Genomic DNA, 25,393 nt, shown 5'->3' with positions numbered 1-25,393 from the left:
TGCATTCATTCCTTGCCCAAAAAAGGGCACTATGGCATGAGCTGCGTCCCCCATCAGCACACAATGTGATTTAAAGTGAAAAGAAGAGCACTTCACAGATATCATGGACTGGGCCGGCAACAGAAAGAAATCTCGCGCCAGGGCTTGCCTTCAGAGGGGAACAATTAGAATGCAACCATGTTAAATTGGGTGTTAAATCCTGCATAATTCTTTCAGCTGTACTGACTTCATTACCGTTGGATTTTACTGAGAGACACACAAAAATGCCAGAAAGAAAACAGGAAAAAAAGAAACTGAAGTCCCTTCTAGTTCCTGAAATTCCATTGTTCTAATTACCTATACTGTTTGCAACCATGTTAATCACAACCAACCAGGACAAATTTGACTGCATTTTGAGAACTCAGAATACATTTGTGTGTGTGTGATGAAATTTTATTATCATGCGTAAGGGTCATGCAATTTTCAACTATTCTGGTGTGTTTTAGGTTTTAATGGAAAAATCGAGATGTTGTGCGTCTGACTAAACCACACAAACCAAAATTAAAATGAACACTAATTTATATATATTTGGAAGCGGACAATTGATATTCAGCTCATGCTCACCAGGCATCTACAGAAGTTTTTGGCAGCTGTAAGTAGAGAAACAGTGTATACCCTCAAGAATTTTAAGTCTGGTTGGAGAGGCAAGAAATAACCATGAACCATTAGGGGTACATTGTGGTGTGCAGAGATTTCTCCTCAACATTAAAGAAGGAGAGATCAGGGCACACTGAATTTGGAGGTAAAAATGAAAATCAACAGTTTTAAAGAGACTTGCTGTGGGCAGAGGCACTTAGTGAGATCAAATAAGCCCTTGGGGAAGGTGGGGTTGACAGGAGCCAGAGGGGCCAGAGGGGCTGCAGGTCATAAACCAGACAGATGACAAGCCGGGGCGGCTCTGTAAGTGCCAGACCCTGTGCTGAATGAATTATAAGCATGAACTCCTGCAGTCCTCATCAACTTTTGGGAGCAGATATTGCCATCTACTGTTATGTTACCGTGAGGGCCTTGAGAACTAGGAAAGTGAACCCAGCTAGTCAGTGAGGAGCCAGACGTGGCATCTGCTGGGCCTTGGACCTGTGTGTCCACCAGCATCAGGAAGCACAGCCCTGCTCTGCAGCTCACCAACGTCCAGTGGCCTGAGTAAGCCTACTCAGGAGGCAGAAGGGTGGGGGGACACAGGTGACTTGTTTTTCCTGGGGAAACTGACCATGGCCTGGGGTTTTCAGAATCCCTGCTCACAACACAACATCCGCTTAGACTTTTGCTCTAAGGCTGGCTTCCTGTCCAGGATCAGTTACGTTTAATCAAAACTAAAGTAAGGTGCATGATCTTTATTTGAATTTTGAATAACTCAAACCAGTAAAGCAAAAGGTATACTTGCACATCTTGAAACTTACTCTCCAATTAGAGGGATGGAATCTGGAAAGTACTTCTTGAAGAAATTCAGCACATCACTGCTGGTTAGAAGTTTTTCAAAGTCTTCAAAGGGCATGAACAAAGTACACGTGAAAGATTTGTTCTGCGAGAAGAGGAGGAAGAGTGTGAGAGAATCTAGTCTCAGGTTCTAGCTGTAGCTGAGGGGCACCTGGCACGAATGTACAGACCATCAGGAAAGACACACTGGCTTTCTCCTCTCACTTCTAAAGAAAAACCCCACCAAGCCCCAGAAGCTGCCCAGATTCCTGCTTACTAGAGTTCTACCAAGCAAACATTTCATCAAGCAAACACTATACTCTTTGGATTACTAACTGGCTAGTTGGATTGAATTTCTCCTTGCTTTTTCTGTCTCTTGTTCCTTTTCAGATAACACTAAGAGGCATTGGATCCTAGCATTGCTACCAAGGGACAGAAGAAGATCAACTAGAGAAATACATAGTTAGATTTATCGAACAAAAGAAGTTTCTAGGGTCTAATGGAAGAACAGCCAAGCCTCTTTTTTGACAATCTATATTCCAATGTCCCAGACACCTCAAAGACTAGAAGGACTTTCCTTGTGTAGAGCCGGAATCTCTCTGGCTTTATTTGAAGGCCATTTCTTCCTACTCTGTTTTGGGGGAGATGACAGGCACTACCACATACAACGTGCCATTTGTCATTTATATATGTTCAATCTCCTTTCCACTATAAATAATCAGGATTCTTCCAGGTTTTTCCTTAGGAATCCCATAGTTTCAATGATATAATCAGTAAATAGACTAAACAATGAGGTTAGGTACACATATGCTAAGTATAAAGGTAATTGGGCATACATACAAAATACAAAAGTAATGAAAAACTTTAATTATAGATGCAAAACTACATTTAAAAATTTTAGATTACCATGTTAGGCAGCGCAATCATCATAAAGGTATTTCTAGGCCAAATATGCAGATAATTAGGTTCCATGGCATACTGTAGGGGGAAAAAGTATATTTGTGTTAGATTGGTACATTAATGCAGCCTATCTATAAAGCTGACTCTGCTGGTATTGTAATTGTTTCCATAGCAATTCAAATAGCATCATACACATGGTGATATGCGCACCTACTGTTATTTTTTTTAAGATTTTATTTATTTATTCATGAGAGACAGAGAGAGAGAGAGAGAAGCAGAGACACAGGCAGAGGGAGAAGCAGCCTCCCTGCAGGGATCCTGACATGGGACTCCATCCCTGGTCTCCAGGATCATGCCGTGGGCTGAAGGAGGCGCTAAATCCCTGAGCCACCCAGGCTGTCCACACCTATTGTCATTTAAAGTAGGTGCTTTCTGTCCTGTCTTTAGAAACTCATATTACTTAGGTGGGTTCGAAATACCAGATAAAATTCAAGATTTGAACAAGTTATGAAGTGTTCTCTCTCTCTCTCCTTCTCTCTTTATGTCCATGCACATAATCAGACACCCCCCACATACATACATACATACATGTATATACATACACACTATATACATACACATATAAACTATATATATGTACATATATTTGTGTGTGTGATATTTTTAAACTTTATTTTTCACATTACTTGGGGACTTAGTTGTATGAATAGAAAGGTCCTAAGTTTAAATTTCATGGGCAAATATAATTTTACAAACAAGCATCTTATCCTTGTTTGCTTGCTTCCTACTTGCTTCTTACAACATAAATAATAGAAAGAAGTCTACTCTTTTTAGCGACCCCATGACAACCCAATAGCAGCCTGAGTGAGTATTGATTGCTTGGGCAGATCAACTAAAGCCAAAGACCCAACTGATCCTAATCCCGGAGATTCCCAGGGGTATCATGCACATATAATCAGTTTTTAACCATTTCAATGTGCGTTTGTTACATGGTAAGAAGAACACAGAAAGCACAGCATAGGCTTCTAGCCAGCATTTTCACATTCTGTTAGAGTTCTCTGTGTCTTCCTTCCTGCCTTTTGTTCTCAGAGCCTCAAAGAAAGCTCAATGTGCAGACACAGGAATGAGTCAGTGCATAACTCTCTGGCCTCAAAAAGGTTACAGTGCAGTTGAATAGGCAGACGTTGAAGTAGAAGTATAGGAAATAAAAGTTGGGCAGGTAAGAAATTTGTAGGGCTGGAGTAGTCAGAACTACAAAGGGATTCATAGGTTAGATAAGAAGTGAAGGACTTCTGGGTGAGGGTGAACTTGCCAAGCAAAGCAGTGTTTTAGGTAAGGAGTTTAGAAAGTGTGAGCAAGGAGACCAGCCTTGATTAGGCAAGTGGTCCTTGCTTTTCCCTCTTGCTATCTTTGGACCACTTCTATGACCTTTTAGAACTCTAAAAGAGAAGAGTGAAGCTGAAACTGATTTAGTTTCAGTTTTATTGAATTAGTGAAGGTTCAAACGGCTGATAAAAAGTTTGGGAGACAATACATACCCCAACTCCTATCCTCACCATTGACATAAATAGTGGTATATATGTTGTTTTGATGTAGCAGCTATGATGCCAAGAATGTGTTGGTGTTCATTCATATTTCACGACTCTAGAAAATAATCCCTTAAAATTTCAGCTTATTACCAGGTCATGCTCTTAATAGATATCTTTATTCAAGAGCAGGCCCAAGGTCAGTCTCCAATAATCCATTGGGCCTTTACCTCAAGTCTCTCCAAATGTGAAATGTGAACAAAATAGGTGCTTGCTATGCAAAAGCAGGTTTGAGATGAGCTTCCCATCTAATCCTTGAGAGCAATCCCCCAATATTCAACCATGGTCTCCCTCAACCAATCTTTCTCCCCCACTCCAACCCCTGGAGATGGAATGAAGAATCCATTGTATTAAAGAAGGGAGAGGCAGAAAGACAGAGACAGATGGAAGGAAGGAAGGAAGGAAGGAAGGAAGGAAGGAAAGAAGGAAGGAAGGAAGGAAGGAAGGAAGGAAGGAAGGAAGGAAGGAAGGAAGGAAGGAAGGAAGGAAGGAAAGGAGAGAGAGGGAGGGAAGGGAGTTTTCCTAGGATTATTTTGCGGCCATGTTAAAATACTCCTAGGTCTGGATCCCACTGGTAGTCAAAACAGTGTTTCTTTAAGGGTAGATAGTTTTTGTAAACCACTAATCATCTGTATTAAGTATGAACACCTAGAACAAATATATGACTATCTTAGATCTACATTAGGAGGCATGATTGCACTCACGTCTGGGGCAATTTTTCAACAGAATCCTATTATCCTACAACCCAGAATGATCAGATCCTGGGCAAGGAGAACAAGGCTCACCTGAAAACATAAAATTAGTACTTCAGAATTACCAAATAATTTTGTGACCAGGAGGAAGAAATAGACAATGATTTAATGTTAAAATATGGATTTGACTGGTTGATACAGTTTGGTATATACCTGTTATGTAACAGGTGTTAATTAACTATTTTATAGATGTCTGAATTTCAAATAGGAAAGATTGCATCTTACCTTAAAAATAGACGTTTTATATGCAAATCAAATTTTAACTAACACTATTTATCTTTGCCTATAAGCCAAGATCCTTATTGCTTCCTTTAAAAAAAAAAAGATTATTTATTTATTTATTCACTAGAGACACACAGAGAGAGGCAGAGACATAGGCAGAGGAAGAAACAGGCTCCACACAGGTAGCCCAATGCGGGATCTGATCCTGGGACTCTGGGATCATGCCCTGAGCCAAAGGCAGACACCTAATGGCGGAGCCACCCAGGCGTCCCTTCTTATTGCTTCTGTTGGTATTTTAATTTCCCTTAGTAAGTTCCTGCATTTATTTGCTTCTGACAATATAAAACATACCTATGATGTTTGCCTCCGACCACATAGGGTTGAACTTGAGAATCAGGAAGTGCGAAAAATGCAATGGACATCTCTTTGCAACAGCTTGCTTTTCACTTTATTTAATAACTGTTATTTGATATAATCATTAGTATAAGAGCTCTGGATTACTAATACACAGAAGGATTCCCGACCCATTTTTTTCTCCCAGGAAAAAAATAGAAAAAATGACATGACTATGTCAGACTAATTCCCTGTGCATTTCGAGTAGGGTAGCTGTGATGCCTCTTCTTCCCTGCCCACTGAAAAAAAGCGTATCTTGATGGCAAAGGAGAGAAGTGATATTATTAAAGGGATATTTCCACACCCAACTTATTATGTCTTACAAAGGACTATGACAGACCTCAGAATTCATCCAGACATGTTGCCAAGAATGAGTGCACTGGAATATACGTCTTCGCTAGTCCACAGGGTGGGAGGACTGTGGGAGGAGCCAAAGAAAGGAAAGGACTTACATCCCCATTCTTGGGTGGAATCGTGAGCTCCATGTACCCATGAGGAATATACTGCTGACTGTAATCAAAACGAGGTTTCTTCATGAGGTAAGTTCTGACAGTGGAATAGGCTCCATCACATCCTACAATGAGGTCATAAGTGATATCTACAGGAACTTCGTCAGATCTGAAAAATAAAATGTACTATAAAAAAACAGTCTCATGGTAAAAATGATGATGGATATAAAAAGTAGCAACTCAGAGGGCCACTCCTTACTTGTACATATCTTTGAACTTGAAGTCAATAGCTATAGAATAAAGATGACAGCCGTCATCCTCATGACAGTATTGCTCACAAGAATAAAAATAACACCACCGTACTGATTAATAAGGACATGCCAGGCTACGGAAGTGTGACTAAAGCTTGAGGTCTCTGCACAAAGGGAGGGAGTCTCAAGAAGAAAGCTGAGTGAGGGAAGGGGTGGATCACAGCAGGGACGTTCTCAGGACTTGCCAAGAGCAATATGCTTAGCTTGAGTGGAGAGCATCAGAAGATAAACTCAGGAAAGGAATACAATGTGGGGATGGAAAGGAGGAAGGAGAAAAAGAGAATTTTAAATGTTAAGACAAAAGGTTTAAACACATTCTTCTGACAAAAGAGAGAAAATAACGTTTTCCTTTGAGGGGATGATGTATGAAGAATAGTAATTTAGGAACTGGCACTGGAAATATTGAACTGGAGGCAGAGTGAAGGAGGGAGGGGACAAGGAGAGGAAAAGGTGACCACAGCAGTCTGCATGTGTAGGTGTGAGAGCCCAGAAACGCAAGGTTCAGGAGAAAGACATAGGCTCTGAAGCCATCAGCTAGTACGACAGACTGGGCAGGGGCCATAGATTTAATGGGGGGAAACAGAGAAGAGGGCGCACCAAGAATGATTCTAATTATTTGGGTTAGCACTAGGGAAGTCAAGAGTGGACGTGTTTGGAGAGAAATAGATGGTGAAGTTTTAATATATGTTTGAGATCATGGCAAGAGATACCTATGATGATGTCGAACAGGAAAATAGCATGGAGTAGGATCGAATGAGGATTGAGAGTGAAGAGACTGAAGATAGAGACACGGCCTCGAGAAGTTCATTTTAGCAAAGTGAATTTATAAGTGGTTGCTGAACGGACTGGGAATCCATGACACAACCCAAGAATGGGACACGGGGCTAGTAACTTTAGAAGAAACAGAGGCAGCCAAGGAGAGTCAGTAGATAAATAGCTTCCAGAGAGAGGAGAGGAAACGCAGGGCAGTGGAGGGTCATCTGTGTCAAGGGCAGAGAGCCTTTGAAGAGGGCGGTCACCAGAGTGGAGCATGGTAGGACCCTGAGCCAGCCTGAGTATCAAGAAGAATCACTGGTGTTGGTATTGAGAAGGCATCCAAGGCTTTTTTTTTTTTTAAAGATTTATTTTTATTTATTTATGATAGACAGAGAGAGAGAGAGAGAGGCAGAGACACAGGCAGAGGGAGAAGCAGGCCCCATGCCGGGAGCCCGACACAGGACTCGATCCTGGGACTCCAGAATCGCGCCCTGGGCCAAAGGCAGGCGCCAAACCGCTGAGCCACCCAGGGATCCCCCAAGGCTGGTTTTTGATCTGAAATTCTTTGAATCCCTTTTAGTAATCATTTAACGCTTTCAAATAAGCCAGAGAACAAAGTTTACAAATGCAGTTCCCCACCCCAACCCTTCACCTCTGCTGTCAACAGACTGACTGGTAATTACCCAACCACTGTGATGACTCCTTCCTCAGGATTACATTTCAGCAGCCTGTGGCCAAAGTGCACCTTCACGTTGGGATATTTCTCAACAGCTGAGGAGACAAAGAACAGCAAATAGAAATGGAATTCCAATTCTTGTTTCACTTATTCAAATTGAAATAGTAATCATTTTCTGAGAACAGTATGTTAGAGACATTTATTCTTTTTTTTTTTTTTAGAGACATTTATTCTTAAGAACATAAAAATGAATTAGTTAAAATGGTAATTTGACCACTATTTGGCAAATGTTCCAGGACAATTTGGTAGTAAAAGTGATGAATACAAATCAACTATCCTCATCCAAAAAAAAAAAAAAAAAAAAAAAATCCAATTAATTCCATTATGCAAACTCTTACGTTGCTGTGATGATTGTCACCCTGGAAGAGAAGCAGGCATCACATATTTTTTAAGTTGCCTCTAATTTAAGACTTTATGCTTAGAAATACTTAGCCAAACTCCCTTTTACATGCTATGCCTCATTCTTTATCTCTTTTTAGTAAGTCTCTAGACTTCTGAGTCACATCACAAATATAGATTTTTTTATACTAATTATTTTTGTAATCAAACACCAGAACACTTAGGGGACAAAGAAATGAGTAAGAAGATTTAAAACTTCTCCATAAACAGAATCAAATTATTTTAGTGCTTTTTTATATTGTCTGCTGGCAATCTATAGAAGGTAGTGAATTCATCATATTCTTGTTGTAACAGTAAAAAATTATTTTTGTCCCCATTAATTCTCATGGATAGGATGCCTATAATTACAGGCTATTTATTGTTCTTAAGGCTACAAATCAGATTTATTTATGTGTAAGAAATCTTTTGGAAAATAACTTTGGAGAAATCAGCGTTTATGTGAACCACTAAGGATATCTTTTATAAACACAAAATGTGTTTGTGGAATCAATCTTTTAAAAAATTAAATTTTTTAGATTCATTTTTAATTTAAATGTATACTAATATATCCCAAAGAATTTTCCACAAACACTAGTCCTGGAATATGCCCCCTAACAAAAACCAGTTTGTAGTCAAAGCCATTTGTAAAATCCTGACACTTGGAACTTTCTTACTGTGCAGTCCTGGTCCTCAGCCATATGTGGCTAGTCTGAATGGAGATGTGTTGTGCACATTGGGTTTTGGTAACTCAGTACAAAAAAAAAAAAAGTTCTCACGAATAACCATCTTCTATTGATTACACATTGAAATGATAATATTTTGGATATATTAGGCTCAAATATATTGTTAAGCTCAACTGTTTCTTTTCTGTTTTTAAAATGTGGTAAATATAAAGTTTTAAATTACACACATAGCTGGCTGGCATCTGTGGCCATGTATTAGACAGAGCTGCTCTAGAAAATCCACCACACAGGCCAACAGCATAAAGAGCCTGGGAAATACTGTAAGAAAACTTTTAAAACTTATTTCGTGCAACATTTATCAAATTTACTTGCCCACATGTCCTTTTCCTGCTTGCTTTGCTTTACAATTATTAACATCCCCTCAAGTAGTGAACCATGAAACAATCCTACAGGAAGTACAGGGCAATGATTTTATCCCCATGTCTTTGGTGGGGGGAGGTGTTGTTCAGCCAGGAGCAAGTGTTTGCACGCAGAGCGGGCAGTTCACACATTTGTGTAAAGGAATGACAGCTGTGTGAAAGAATTCATATGTCAGACAGCGTTTAAGAGCGAAGAGAGTCCACGTCCACTCTATTCACATATTAATGGCATTTATGAAATTGCTCACCATGCAGCACATTTCTAAGGAAAAATAGGTCCAGGAGCTTCTGGTCTGTCTACCAAGATCAGCTCTTTCCAAATTGTAGTTCCTACTGTTAGCGGATGTTTCATGTGTAATATTGGAGGTACAGACTCTATGGGATAAGTGCATGGACTTTGGAGTAAGAGCTCAAGCTCCAGCCCAGAATTTAACACTTATTAACAGTGTGGGGTGCTACTCCGGGGAGCTCTGGAAGCCTCCTTCACCGTCTTTAAAGCTGAGGGAAAAGGAGTTCTCAGCTCCAGGAGCTTTTGAGATGGTTATATACATTGATGCATGTATAACACTTAACATACTTCCTGGTGAATATTTGCTCTCATTTTTATCTTAATAGATTCAGAGGATGCTCTAAAGAAATCGTCTTAGGTCTGCTATATACTACTTTTAAAAAAGCTGTTTGGGGACTTCTTGAGATCAATGAGTATATCCAGCAACCTATACCCCCTCCCAACATCTACCCATCCAAAGGATAGTCTTGCGAATATAAGTAAAGAAGTAGAATTAAGAAAAATACTAAGCCATATTTCTGAAGTCCCTGGTGGATCAGCAGGAGTGAGCTTCACAGGCTCCTCCTGCCAGTTCAGTTAAATTCAATTCAACAGACACACTGCAAACTCATGCTGGGTAGGGGCTGTGGAGAAACACAAATAAACCATGTAGAAGCTCTGCTCTCTACAACTCAGAGGCTGCTGGATTGCACAGAGGAATTGATTTAAAAGTCAGTAGAGTGGGTGGCTCAGCAGTTTAGCGTCTGCCTTCGGCGGGCTCCCTGCATGGAGCCTGCTTCTCTCTCTGCCTGTGTCTCTGCCTCTCTCTCTCTCTGCGTGTGTGTGTGTGTGTGTGTGTGTGTGTGTCATGAATAAATAAAATCTTTAAAAAAAATAAAAGCAGAAGTGTCTTGCCCTATGGGGCAAGTGTCTTGCCCTATGGGGAATGGATCTGATTAGCACACATGCTGATGAGAAGAAAAAGTGTTATAACCAAGGGCTACAGGGCAGGTACTTGAGCTGATTATCCAAGCTACAGATTTAATTTGCAATCCAGTGGCTTTTCCATTAATGGGTGGGTCTGTAACACATTGAAGTCTTCAGGGCATATTTCACAACTTCCTCTTTTTCAACCTCTTATACCCTCTACCTATTGGGTCTCCTACAAATACCCTGAGCTTCCACCCTCCCCTCTGACCCCCATGCTCTAGCTTTAGTCCAGGGCTTGGTTCACATGCAAGGGATTATTCCAAATACTCTAAAGACCACATCCCTCCAACGTCTGCTTTTCATCTTTCTGTAGTGTGGAGCTAACTGTGTCACTTTGCAAGGTGTTCGAGAGTGTCTTATCCTCTAGTCCATGAGTTCTTTAGGGAGTGAGCACTCATTCATCCCAATGCTGAGAAGACAATGGGAATTTAATGTGTATTGAACAAATGATTTTTATTTAGATCAGTGATAATATGCAAAAGAGACACTGGAGCATGTATCACTACAACTTTTCAAGGACTTTGTATTGTACATAGACTTGCACTAATAATAACCCATGAATGATCCATGAAAAGCAATAGTAAGCAGATCCCAGCAAATCATGTGACAAGGTTGGACTTTACTGAAATGACATTTGCTGGATAAGCATTGGACTTACCAGTCAGCAGGTCCTTGTTAAGATTTTCTCTGCTTATAGAAAGAATATACTGCAAGAAAAATATAACAGATACTGTAGGCTTCTGGGCAATGGACAAACATACCTCACATCATTCACTCAGCAACAGGAAATAACTAGCAGGGGGTTGCAAGCTTAGTTTTGTAATCATCTAGCTAAGTAGCTTTTTAAAAAAACAAAACAAAACACTATAACCAAATACACATAATAAAATGTTCAATATTAAACTTAGGTTTTTTTCAAGGTTTGATGCCACAAAAACCAAATCCTTGTCTTACAGCAAAAATGTTATTTTAGCTAAGATAGTTTTGTTTTAACAACATCTCATACTTTCATGTTAGGTCTCCAAATGAGCTGTTAATGACGACAGTATCACTAGAATAAATGTGCAATTTCCTAAAGAGAATACTTTGAAGGTATTCATTTCAATGTGAAAGCACTGTGTGTGGGGTTAATGGCGGTGGTGGTGAGGAAAATATTGATAGAAGTGTAGGGTCAGTCCTCACTGGGGCACATGTTCTTTTTTCTCTTTTTCTTTCTTTTTTTTTTTATAGGACAATTCAGCAGGCTGACTGTTCCATGAGGCACAGTGGGCCCAATGCCTAGGGGGTCACATACTTTTTGGGGCCCATGAAAAGTTTCTACTTTTAGTTGATACTAAAATTAGAAGAAAAAAATAGATTCAGAGGATGCTGAGATTCATTATATTCGTATATATATATATATATTCATATATAACAAATATATGAGAATGAATCTAGCCCGGATTATTTAATCTTTATACCAATGCACTTATGAAATCTAATTTCTAGTACCTATTGTTTCAGAGAGAGGGACCCACAAAGGCAAAAGTGCCTTTTCAGAGCCCCGGAAAGTCATAATGCAGCCTTGCCATTCAAGGATATGAGTGTATTCCTTAAAAATTTAAGCATACATTTCCCAAACTTAGAAGCATCTCATCATTTAATGCAAATATGGTAATTTATAAATCTTCACCTCACCCAAAAGTAGACATTTATTATTAACAGCCAAATCTATAGTTGGTATAAAAATAACTTGGTCATGCTACAAAGACAATGACTGAGAAGAAGCTTCCTGTGTCTTTGCTATAAATTAAAATTAATAGGACTTCTTCATTCTCGGCATCTTTGTTCTGTTTTCCAGTCTTCTGTGTCATTAATCTCCTCGTTTCGATGGAAACCACACTTGTTATTCAAAGTATGTTAGGAAACATTTAAACTAGGAAGGCTCATTTATGTGGGGAAAATATTCTGTCCATATCGGTTGCCAGGCTGGGTTGACACTTGCATCATTGGAAACCGATACGCACACTGGTCCTGTGGAGGGAGTCCCTGTCCATTCTACCCAGAGTCCGTGGGCAGCATTGTGTCATAAGCAAAAGTTAGAGCCTCCCCCACCAAGTCTCACTTCTCCAATGCCTATTCTAAAAGGTTGATGTTATGAAGAAAAAATATGAATGAGAATAAACAAGTCTTCACAATACATATAAATCAAACCATCATGCTGTTCACCTTGAACTTACAATATGATGTATGCCAATTATTTCTCAGTAAAACTGGGGGAAAAGCCCTCATGTCTGGTGAGGGCTACAAAGAAATAATTCTCATATTCTAGCTCCAGATTTCCTATGTGGATAGCTTTATCAAACTTATTTAATTTATCATAACAAAATAGAAACAAAAAGAACTCTGGTTGCCAGCTGGCAGCCACAAATTTCAAATGACAGTTCAAATGACCACAATTTAATCTATTTTATGAGTCATTATTCAACTGTCCTTACTCATCATATTGCATTTTTATAAAATTCTGTGTATTCTTCCTAGACATGTAGTAGCATAATTATAAATGAATTGTACTTTATTAATCCAACACTGAAATTGGCTGCTGTTGCTGCTTAGTGATTCAATTATATTTGACAGACTAAATTGTTTCAAATGGACCTTCACAAAAGTCCTTAATAAAATTAAAGTTATTTTAAAACTGCAAAAAAAAAAAAAAGAATAAATAAGTCAGGAAGTATAAAGTGGTCCTGGTAACCAAAACATTAATAATAAAACCTAAAGGAAGTTGGATTATCTCCTCTGGAGATTTGTAAAACAGTAGTTGCAGTGCTTTTTCAAATATATTAGAAAGCATGTTTACATTCTATATCCCAAAAGCCTTCAAATGAGGATGTTTGCTAGTAAGGGGGTGCTATTTCTCTGAGGCATAGGACATTAGGGGCAAGAATTGGGGAAGTAGAGAAGGTGGATGGGGGGATGGATGAAATAGGGTGAGGGGGATTAAGAGTGATGAGCACCTTATAATATACGGAATTGTTGAATCACTATATTGTACACCTAATTTTTTTAAAGATTTTATTCATTTACTCATGAGAGACACAGAGAGAGAGTCAGAGACACAGGCAGAGGGGGAAGCTGGCTCCATGCAGGGAGCCTGACATGGGACTCGATCCCTGGACCCCATGATCACACCCCGGGCTGAAGGCAGAGCTAAACCTCTGAGCCACCCGGGCTGCCCTACACCTGAAATTATATAACGCTGTGTGGGAACTACATTGGAATGAAATAAAATAAAAAAATATTTTTCTGCATCATTAAAAACATTAGGGGAGCTCTGACCTGCTCTCTATATCAGGGAATATTTTGATAGTTCCCAGGGCAATTTGGGAGGGAGACAACAGGAACCAGCAAGACTGGAAGAGCCTGGACCCCGCCAGGGAGAAAAGGCAGAGAAAATGGCAGGTGGAGAAGAGAGGCTCAGAGAAGGAGGGAGGCCAGCAGAAGGTAGGCTGCCTGGGGCCATGGGGAGGCCTTTGCCCTTCACAGGCTGTGGAATTGAGCGACCCAAAACAATTTTATATAGCTCTTAAAGAAGGTCCTGTGTTTAACCTCATTATAAAAGTAACAGTGCAAACCAAATAGAGGTGGCTGCAAATTTAGCATTAATCAAGTTCTAAGAATTGAGAATATGGGATCGGTGAGCCAGTGAGCATTTCCTCCCTCTTCTAATGTATTGAAGGCCCCACATGGGAACTCCCCCCAACACCTTCCCCTTCTTGGGCATCAGTGGGGATGAAGCTGCCCCCTTTCGCTTCCCCTGGTGCTGGGGGTGAAAAGGCTAGTTTCAGGCTCAAGCCCACATCACTCTGCTCATCTAACTTCCCTGATATTCTGAACCATGTCTTTTTTTTTTTTTAAGATTTTATTCATTTATTCATGAGAGACACAGAGAGAAACAGAGAGAGGCAGAGACATAGGCAGAGGGAGAAGCAGGCTCCATGCAGGGAGCCCGATGTGGGACTTGATCCAGGTCTCCAGGACCAGGCCCTGGACTGAAGGAGGCACTAAACCGCTGAGCCACCCGGGCTGCCCTGAACCATGTCTTACTCCTTGGTTTACTCATACTTTATTGGCTCAATCTCTGGGGAGGAGATGATGTCAGAATTGGCCTACTTGGCTAATTCCCTGTGAATCCAAGACAAAGGTGGGATGGTTACTACGGTCACTCGCAATTTAGCAAAATCAAGATTGCCCAACGCTCCTGGGCGCACCTCCTACACCAGGCTGCACTGGCCACTGTGCTTGAGGACACCCATCCTGAGTTCCCCTTGGTGTTGACCTCATGTACCCATGCAGCCTCTTTCTTCATCTGTAAATCAAAGTGGTTGTATTAAGAGTCCAAGGTTGCTGATTACTGTAAGGTTCTGTTATGTAAAAGTGCATTACAAGTTTTCTTAGCCAATACACAGTGCTTAAAAATTTACATTCTTTCAGAATTCTAGGCTCACCCAACTGCCTGCCATAGATGGATGTGGACACTCATTTAGTTGGGAAAATGATATTTTGGTGCCAATTTAATATTTAAATGAAATGTCTGTCTCAAACTTCACTTTCTTTGTGAGATCTTTTCGGAAAACTAAAGCTACCTCCTCTCTGAGCCACACAGCTGAGCGCTCTTTCACTCAGGAGAGTTCTTCCGAAAGAACTTGATTACCACGTGTCCTCACCAGGCTGCCAGCTCCTCTCCTGGTTCTCAGCAACTCACACTAGCACGGGGGTTGGCACACAGGAGGACAGTTATTGCTCATGGAAGGGATACAGTCAGGATGCACAGCTTACACTTGTCTTGCATGTGCAAATCTTGTGTTTCTTTCCTGCAGCACCAAGCCCAGTTTGGGGCCGATTAAACAGGACATATTAGTTACTCAATTAAATAGGACATATTAATCATACAAAAATGTTTCTCTGACTATAGATGGTTGGTAGACTTTCTTCTGCTCCCTTCTCCTGCTGGGATCATGCAGTGAGATTCTGTATCTATGTTTTTATAAGGCCAAATAAGCGGGTTATTCTTTTAGAAAGTCACTAAATGGAAAATTTTGATCCTTCCCCACCCTTCTCCCATCCTCATAGGCCCTTAGTTGTTGGGATGTTTTACTTTTCAGCAGCTTTTTAAATGAACTTTAATTGCAGTAAACCACACATAATATAGCTTTAATCATCTTAACCCTTTTTTAGCGTACGGGTCAGTGGCGTTAAGGACATTCACATTGTCATGCAACCATCAGTATCATCGAGCCCCAGAACTCTATATCTTATAAACCTGAAACTCTATACCCATTAAACAATTGCTTCCCATTTCTCCCTCCCTCCAGGCCCTGGCAACCACCATCTACCCTCTGTTTCTATGAACTTAACTACTCTAGATACCTCACACAAGTCTTATATGGTACTTGTCCTGTAACTGGCTTATTTCACTTAGTATAAAGCCTTCCAGTTTCAACCATGTTGTGGCAGGTGTCAGGATTTCCTTTTTAAAAAAATTTTTTAAAGGCTGAATAGTATTCCAGTGTACATTGTATAGAAAACTTCCCCTTCTCCTCCGGTGAGTGTTTTCCTCACTCTCACATACTACTCTGACACCAGATGCGTGTGTTGGGGCAGTGGGGCAGGGGGTGTGGGGAGCGTCCTCCACCAGGCCATTTCTCAGTGACTCAAGCTGGCTGACTTACAATTGAACAATTCTAACACTATGTGCCTGGAGTTAGCCTCAGATCCCAAAAGTTAAGATAGTCACAGTCTCACGGGAGACTCACCCACCCCTCCACACACACACACACTTCAAAGGCCAATGGCAATGCAGCTTGGACCTGGGCCCAATTGGCTATAAATCAAAAGTTCCCATGACCTTCTCTTCAGGTTCAATTGACTTGCTAGAGCAGCTACCAGAACTCAGGAAAACAGCTGGCTCACTGTTTATCAATTTATTATTAAAGGATATGATAAAGGAAGGGTACAGATGAACATCTAGTTGGAAAGATGTGTAGGGCAAGATATATGTTTGTCCTCTATTGGTGTGCTACTCTTCTACCAGCATCTCTATGTGTTCATGGACCGGGAAGCTCTCTGAACTCCATGCTTTTGGGACTTTTATGGAGATTCCTTCCCATGGGCATGATGGTTCATTAACTCCATTTCCAGTCCCTCTCCCCTCTCTGGCAATGGGTGGGGCTGAAAATTCCAAGCTTCTAATTATGGTTTGGTCTTTCTGGCAACCAGCCCCCATCCAGGAGCCCACCAAGTTACCTGATACCTCATTAGAACAAAAGAAACTCTTATCACCCAGGAAATTCCAAGGGATTTAGGAGCTCTGTGTTAGGAATCACAGTCAAAGAACAAATATTAGAACAAAAGATCTCCTAGTGCTCTTATCATTTAGGAAATTACAAATTTTAGGAGTTCTGTGCCAGGAACTAGGGGCAGAAACCAATATATTTTTCTATTATCTTACATATTTATATACTATATTTTGTTTATCCATCCATCCATTGATGGACATTTGGGTCACTTTTGCTTTTTGACTACTGTGAATAACGCTGCTATGATCATGAGTATTCCAATATTTCTTCAAGTCCTTGCTTTCAGTTTCCCTTTCCCCAGAAAGGGAACTGCTGGATTATATGGAGATTCTATTTTTAATTTTTGGAGGAATGACTACACTGTTTTCCATAGCAGCTGCACCATTTTATATTCCTACCAACAGCACACAGGTGTTCTGATTTCTCTGCATCTTTCCCAACACTTATTATTTTCTGTTTTTCTCCCTGTTTTCTGATAGTAGCATCCTAATGAGTGTGAGGTGTTTCAAGCACTTTTACCATCACAAGGTCTACACAGACCTTGTTCCCATGAGCACCTGTGTTTTATCTCTTGCTGCCCAAGGTGTGTGGTCCATGGACACCACCTGAGTGTGTTTAGAATGTGTAATCTTGGCCTCCATCCTGGCCCTACAGAATTAGACTCTGCATTTTAGCATAATCCCAGCAGAATCTGAGAATAGCTGATCCACCTGCAATGGGAGCTCAGTGGGAGCAGAGACTCAAAGAATATAAACCTCATTTGGGTTCTGCACTTAATAAAATGAAGCCTTGTTGGATAAAGCAAGTTGGGTTTTTCTTTGGTTGATAGATGTTTGGTACATCCATTCTCTCTCAAATAAACAAACTTAGAAGCTATAAATATTATTATTATTATTATTTTAAAGATTTTATTTATTTATTCATGAGAGACACAGAGAGAGAGAGAGAGAGAGAGAGAGAGAGAGAGGCAGAGACACAGGCAGAGGGAGAAGCAGGCTCTATGCAAGGAACCCAACGTGGGACTTGATTCTGGGTCTCCAGGATCAGGCTCTGGGCTGAAGGTGGCGCTAAACCACCCACCCATCTAAGTTATAAATATTAGATAAAAATACATTCTTCCCCCCAACTCTGTTACAATGTAAAGACAAGAAAAACACAAGGTAAGATAAAGGATTTTCTTTTGTAAACTACATCACCATCTGCCTTCTGTTGTTTTAGAAGTCATACAGCACTGAAAACATTTCTGGTTCATTCTATAAAGTCCTTTATAATTAAATTTGGGGCAAGAGAGTCAATTTGGGGAAAACCCTCTAGAGTTGCTCTTGCATTTTATGCTTGATAATAAATACATGATAATCCTCTCTATGTAATTGGAAGGAGATGGGAGAGAAAGGGTGTCCAGGCCACCATGAACAATGCATATAGGCAAAAAGAGCTTCAGAGGGATGAAAATTTAACTAACTCCTATTGAGTGTTTATTAGGGAAATTGGAACCTATCTTAAAGTCTCCTATCAATTAACATCTTAACTAGTATATGTTTCCAAATTGTAGACTGATCCAGGCAAGGCCAAAGATAGATCTAGAGAGGAAAGGAGGGGCCGATGTTAGACTCAACTGAAGCAAACACGATCTTCAGGGTAAACCCACCTGTGACTTGGTCCCATAGGGAATTGCAGACTTTTTTCCTGAAAGAGAATGAATCATTCTTGCTCTCATGGGAATGCCTTGGGATACAATCTGAAATAAAATCAGAAATATCAAGTTCAATTACCATAACATGGCATCATCCAAATAAGATATACACCAGTTTTAAAATGAGATTTTTCAAATATTTTCAAAAAATTAAAAATTAACGCAAAGGATGATGGAAGTATGATGGAAACAATGAAAATTATGTTCCCGCAAATTTTAGTTTTTGGTTTTTTTTTAACTTTTAGATTTTGTAATTGACTTAGATTTTATCTGCTCTAAATCACATATTATCATTAAAGAAAATGGTTCAGTGTTGGAGAGTTTATAAGTGATTTTTTTTCATGATCACAGAAGAGAGTAAAACATTAGGAAGAAAACTTAGGATGCCCAAACCTCCATGAAGAGTGTTTTCCTACACACACATCTAAGGAAAACTGTGGAACTAGAACTGGTACCTGTACTGACCCATATTATCACTTCAAAGACACGTTATCCACAAAAGTATTATCAGCAAAATATATTACATCTGTTCACACTTCCAAGCTACATGTGAGACAGTGAGAAGTTTGGCAGCATTGAGACCACATCAGGAAAATCTACAGACCTACAGTACTTATCCAAACCCTGGGGGCACATTGGTTTCAGGGTTCAAAGTTTTCAAATTTTAGATAGGTAATGGAATGCATATCCAGATATCACAAAACACCCCGTGGACTGTGGGGGCACCACCCCATATCGGAGGATAATATATCTGTAGCAAAACATTTTACACTAAATGAGAATTTTAAAAAGGCCATAAGAAGCCTCACATCAGGTCAAGTTTGCTGCTGAATGGGTGATGAAAAGCTTTCTGTTTCCAGAGTTTTTTGGAGTATAGAATTGTGGACAAGAGACTATGGAGCTGTATGGTCAAAAGAATGGGATTTTCTGGCCTCTTCTCATTGGGATGCCTCCTCAGGTCACACTTTCTGTAGGCTGAGACCTACCCTCTCACTGAGAACTCAGTGTCAGAAGAGATCATTAGGGGGGTTGTAGGATCCCCCTGCTCCGCGTCATGCTCCAGGTCCCCCAGCTGCCTCAAGTGTCAAATGTTCATCATCTTGCCAAATTTAGAAGTTTGAAAACCTTTGTAGGATGCATTTTCATGCAAAGTTTCTTGGCATCATATGGTGCTTTGAATTAGGCTGAAATCAAGAGCATGTAATTGTTGGAAAATTACAAGTATGATCTTTTATAAGGAAAATATGTTAATAAGGTACCTGATCTTCCAGGCCAATGGCATTCAAGGCTTGTCGTCCTCTATAAGAAAGGGCCAGATTAATGCTTCTTCCACGTGCAAATTTAGCCACTCGGATATCTAAGACATGGAAAGTAGACTCCGTATTACAAAAAGCTCCTCTATCTTAGAACAGGGTAAGCACACAGCATCTGAACAACTGGCGCAATCAGGACCAAGCTAAAAGACCCTGTTAAGTTCTTTAAAGCAAACACTAATCATAGATTTTGTATTAAAATAATTTAGATAGTTGAAGTTGTTAAAAAAATTTAAGTTCCTCTTTCTAAAAAAATTTATTTTTAAAATTGTCAGAGAATCAATTTTCTCATAATTTTCAATATTTTCTTACCTTCCCTAGCTTCGTATACATCAACTTGGAAATTCTTCTTTGCAAGGAAGCATGCATTTAATGATCCAACCTAGGAATCAAAGCAATTTTTTTTCATATTTTTATCTGATTCCACAATTCTAGAGAATTTTTGGCAGTATACAACATTGAGTGTAATTGTACTTGTACTAGCCTTGACTGTCACATTGATTTACTTAATCACTAATAGAAAGCATCATTTGCAAAAATAATGGGATTAACTCAAGATTAAACTGTATGATTTTCAGAAGTAGCTTTGGTATTTTTCTTTTTAAGTTTTTTATAGTGAGATATAACTTTCCTACAGAAAGATAATAAAATGTGTACAGTTTACAGAATACTTAGAAAGCAAACATCCATATAACTACCACTCTGGTCAAAAACAGAATATCACTGCCAATCCTTCATAGTTCTCCCCATTTGTTCTCCAGTTATGATCCCCAATCTTTCACCCAGCAAATGTTATTATGACTTTTGTAATAACCCATCCTTGCTTTTGAATCAGTAATTAGAATCACACTTGTATATATTCTCTTTTTTAACTCAACAAAATGCTTCTGAGATTCATATATGTGATTGTACATAAACCCCAGGTCATCCACTTTCTTTACTGTATGATTTCTTCATTGAGTGAAATCTCACAGATTATTTAGCTGTTCTACTGTTGAAGGACATTTGAGTTGTTTTGCTCTGAGAATATTTTTTCTCACTTTTATTGAAATATAATTGACATATAATATTGTATAAATTTAATGTATACAATATAATGGTTTGATAAATGTATACATTGTGAAATGATGGTCTGAGAGCATTATTAATGCTGCAGGGATGAGATAGATACCACCTCATACCAGTCAGAATAGATAAAATTAACATCTCAGGAAACAACAGATGTTGGCAAGGATGTGGAGAAAGGGGAACCCTCTTACACTGTCGGAAGGGATGCAAACTGGTGCAGCCACTTTGGAAAACAGTATGGAGGTCCTTCAAGAAGTTAAAAATAGAGCTACCGTATGAATCAGCAATTATGCTACTTGGTATTTATCTAAAGGATATAAACGTTAGTGATCTGAAGGGGCACCTGCACCCCAATGCTTATAGCAACAATGTCCCCAATAGCCAAAATATGGAAAGAGCCCAGACGTCCATCAACATGTATATATGTGTATATATATATATATGAACATATATGTATACATGTATACCTACATACACATATATATACAATGGAATGTTAGCCATCAAAAGAATGAAATTTCACCATTTGCAATGACATGGATGGAACTAGAGGATATTATGCTAAGTGAAATAAGTCAGTCAGAGGAAGACTAGTATCATATGATTTCATTCATATGTGGAATTTGAGAAACAAAACAGATGAATATAGGGGAAGGGAGGGAAAAATAAAATAAGATGATATCAGAGAGGAAGTGAGACAAACCATAAGAGACTCTTAACTATAGGAAACAAACTGAGGGTTGCTGGAGGGGAGATGGGTGAGGGGATGGGAAACTGGGTGATGAGCAGAAAGGCAGGCACTTGACGTCATGAGCACTTAGTGTTATATGCAACTGATGAATCACTGAAGTCTACCTCTGAAACTAATACTACTCTATATGTCAATTAATTGATCCTAAATTTAAAAAAATTTTAATGCTACAGGGGCACCTGGGTGGCTCAATCAATTAAGTGTCCAACTTTTGATTGCAGTTCAGGTCATGATCTCAAGGTCATGAGACTGAGCCCCACATTGGGCTCCACATTGATCATGGAGCCTGCTTAAGATTGTCTCTGTGCCTCTCCCTCTGCTCCTTCCCCTTGTGCTCTCTCGATCTAGAAAATTAAAAAACAAAACAAAAACAAAACAATGCTGCAAAACCCAGTTTTGTACCTGTATCCCATATACAGTTGCAGAACTTTTCTCTAGGGTTTTATACATGGAAGTGGAATCCCTAGTCAAAGGTTTATGTATCTTCACTGTAATAAAGGTCAACCTGTTTTGGAATTTTGTGTGAATGTGTTTTCTTACCAACAGCTTGTGAGAGTCTTTCCTTGTCAGCACTTGGTGTTCTCAAACTTTTAAATGTTGTGATGGATGGGTAAGATAGGAAGGTATGTGGTTTTAATTTGTATATGACTGATTGCTAAAAAGGTTAAACTCTTTTTCATATACTGACTGGCTATTTGGATCTCTTGTGTAAAGTGCCTGTTTGTCTCTTGCCCATTTTCTATTGGGCTTTTTTTCCTGTAGATTACTTGAGTTATTCATAGATCTGAGTACAGAGTCCTCATCATTTTCAAATGTTGCAAATATTTTCTTCTGTTCTGGGGCTTGTTTTTAAACTTTATAGTATCTTTTACAAAATTTTGTTATTATTGAAGTACCATTGGGTTGACATATTGCTATATTTGTTTCAGATGTGAAACTCTACAGTAGCTTTTAAAGATGAGGAGCTCTTTATTTTAATGCAGTCACCTTTATCCATCTTCTACATTATTTTTTAAAATATATTTATTTATTTTAGTAAGATAGAGTTGAAGCATGAGGGAGACGAGCAGAGGGGAGAGAGGGAATCTAAAACAGATTCCCCACTAAGCACAGAACCTGACTCAGGGCTCAATCTCACAACACTGAGATCATGATCTGAGCCAAAATCAAGAGTCTGACACTTAACCAACTGCACGACCCAGGCGCCCCCATCTTTTCCATTATTATTAATGCATTTGGCATCTTGTTTAAGGAATGTTTTCCTGCTCTGAGATTATGAAGAATTTTTTGCTGTTGTCTTCTCAAGACTTTGTAGTGTTGCCTTTGAACAGCTTTATGTAGGTCACAGTGATTTATTTGCCACCTCATCGCTTGCAACTTATATTTGGCAAGATCATCCATATTCAATTATCACACTAGAATTTTTAGCAGCACTGAATGGTGTTAACTAACTTTTCTTCTTGAAACACTAAACTTCCTTTGTTTTCTGATTTTCTTCATATATCTTTGGTCATTCCCTCTTTCTCTCTTTCATCCTCATAAGAAAGACAGACCCTGGAGTTTCTAAAGCTTCCAGTCTGGTCTATCCTCCACCCATGGGGATGCACTGACTTTCATCTCTTACACAGACCTCCTTTTTGGGCTCATGCATACAAATGCTTCATTGCTGTAGCCTCCTACAGGTCTCCAAGCTCCTCAGAACCAATAACTCCAAACTGAACCTTTGACTCTTGCCCCACATTATGTCAATTCTCTGCAAATATGTAAATGAATAATATTCGGATGGGATAGAAACCTAAGCATCATCCTTGGGACCTCTCTCTCTCCCTCATCTCCACATCCAATCCATTCCAAGTTCTGCCAATTCTACCTCTTGATGTTTTTTTACCCATCTTTTTTCATTTTTACCATTATGCTTCTATCATGTCATCATGATCACTATGCTTGACTAATGTCAAGCTTCCTGTCTGTTCTACCAGCATTCATCTGACTTCTTGCCAACCGATTATCCATGAGCAGCCATTTGGTGTGATGGCAAAACAGGTCATTTGAACTAAATCTTCTACGAGATAAAGGAAACAGAAGAACGTAGCATTTGGAGCCATGTCTGATGGTATCTACTGATTGCCAGACAGGCTGAGAACTTCAGCAGAGTTTATGACAGACTCATGAAGCCAGAGGATAAAATCTGGAATTCAGGACAGCAACCCAGATTCAGAAGGGTTAGTAAATCCCCAGGCTTTGAGTCAGGACCCTAAACAGGTACATCCTGGAAGTTAGGCAAACTGGAAATGAACCAATGATGGAAGGGACAGTAGACAGCCTAGAGATCATCTGTAGTCCTGATTGGATCACGCTCATCCAGGACTGTTATTAGCCACACCCACCTGACAGAAATAAACATAATACTCTCTAGAGAAAAATGCCTGCATCATAGGTCTCAAATTTTCTCCATGATATTTAAAAATTACGCAGATCATATCACTCTTCTGCCCTAGCTCTGCTAGCCTTCTTTCAATTGCTTGTACATACCATGCTTTCTGCTAACAGAGGATTTACCACATACTATTTCCATAGCTAACAACCTTCTTCCTTTCCCTCTTTACTTGGTAAACCCACATCCATCTTCAGAATTCCATGCAGCTTCACTTGTTGAGGAAGCTTCCTTGGCAACACTACCTCAAACCCCTTCTTATGGGTTCTCATGGTGCTACAGACTTTTCCTTTGAAAAAATGTTAAAGGTTAAATTGTGCACCCCCAAATTCATCTTCTGCAGTCCTATCCTTCACACATTAGAGTATGACTTCTTTGAAAAGGGGGTCTTTACAGAGATAATTAAGTTAAAATGAGGTCTTTAGGATGAGCCATAATCCAACATGATTGGTGTCCTTATAGAAAGGGGACTTTGAATACTGATAGACACACAGAGGGAAGATGATATTAAGAGACATGGGGAGAGGGATGCCTGGGTACCTCAGTGGTTGAGCTTCTGCTTTTGGCTCAGGGTGTGATCATGGAGTCCCAGGGTCAAATCCCACATCAGGCTTCCTTCATGGAGCCTGCTTCTCCCTCTGCCTGTGTCTCTGCCTCTCTCTCTCTCTCTGTGTGTGTGTCTCTCATGAATAAATAAACAAAATCTTTTTTTTTGAAAAAAAAAAAAAAAGAGAGAGAGATGGGAGAAGCTGGCCATCTGCAAGCCTAGGAGTGAGGCCTGGGACTCATCCCTCCCTCATACTTTCAGAAGGAACCAACCTGCTGACTCTTGGACTTCTAGCCTCCAGGACTATAAGACAATAAAAATCTGTTCTTTGAGCCACTTGGTTTGTGGTACTTTGTTATGGAAGCCTGCAGAAACTAATACAAAGAACTTATCACAATTGAAAGTTTACATCTTTAGGGTGACCGTATGGCCAATATCTGTCTACCCCACTGGGCTGCAAACTGGTTTGCTTGCCATTTTATCCCTAGCCTCTATCATTGTGTTTGCAGCATAATAAGTACCTGATTAGTACTTGTCAAATGTATAAATAAGTGGTAGAGGTTACATTTTTAAATAAAATTTGTAACCAAACCAAGTCAAAATTTATTGAGCATCTATTATGTATGAGTTAAGCTACTAAACTTTAGGGATCGAAAGGTTATCAAGCTAAGTCCTTGGGCTCAAAAACATCAATTCAGTTAAGAAAAGACAAACATATAAACCAACCAATGCTTAGCAAACCATTTTTGAGTATAAAGGCCCACTTTTTACATAATAATTACAGTTGATTCTTGAAAAACATGGAGGTTAAGGGTGCTGACCCCAACCACTGTCGAAAATCCACCTATAACTTTCGACTCTGAAAACTTAACTACTAATAAGCCTACTGTTGGCCAGAAGCCTTACCAGTGATATAGTAACACATATTTTGTTTGTTATGTATTATACAGT

At 39.5% G+C, this 25,393-nt stretch overlaps 1 protein-coding gene across 1 annotated transcript in view; it reads right to left on the bottom strand.

Moving 5' to 3' along the window:
- The window catches only part of KMO (kynurenine 3-monooxygenase), a 53,815-nt gene that overhangs the window by 14,025 nt on the left and 14,397 nt on the right, over positions 1–25,393 (bottom strand). The window contains 9 exon segments of the mRNA XM_025430518.3: positions 1–148; positions 1,440–1,561; positions 2,362–2,433; positions 5,761–5,926; positions 7,508–7,595; positions 10,957–11,005; positions 18,285–18,374; positions 19,589–19,686; positions 19,955–20,024. Of these exon segments, the coding sequence (XP_025286303.1) occupies positions 1–148; positions 1,440–1,561; positions 2,362–2,433; positions 5,761–5,926; positions 7,508–7,595; positions 10,957–11,005; positions 18,285–18,374; positions 19,589–19,686; positions 19,955–20,024 (903 nt within the window).

This window comes from Canis lupus, chromosome 7 (assembly GCF_003254725.2).
Source record: "Canis lupus dingo isolate Sandy chromosome 7, ASM325472v2, whole genome shotgun sequence".
In the NCBI taxonomy this organism is placed as follows: Eukaryota; Metazoa; Chordata; class Mammalia; order Carnivora; family Canidae; genus Canis; species Canis lupus.
This window is presented reverse-complemented; position numbering and strand designations above follow the sequence as displayed.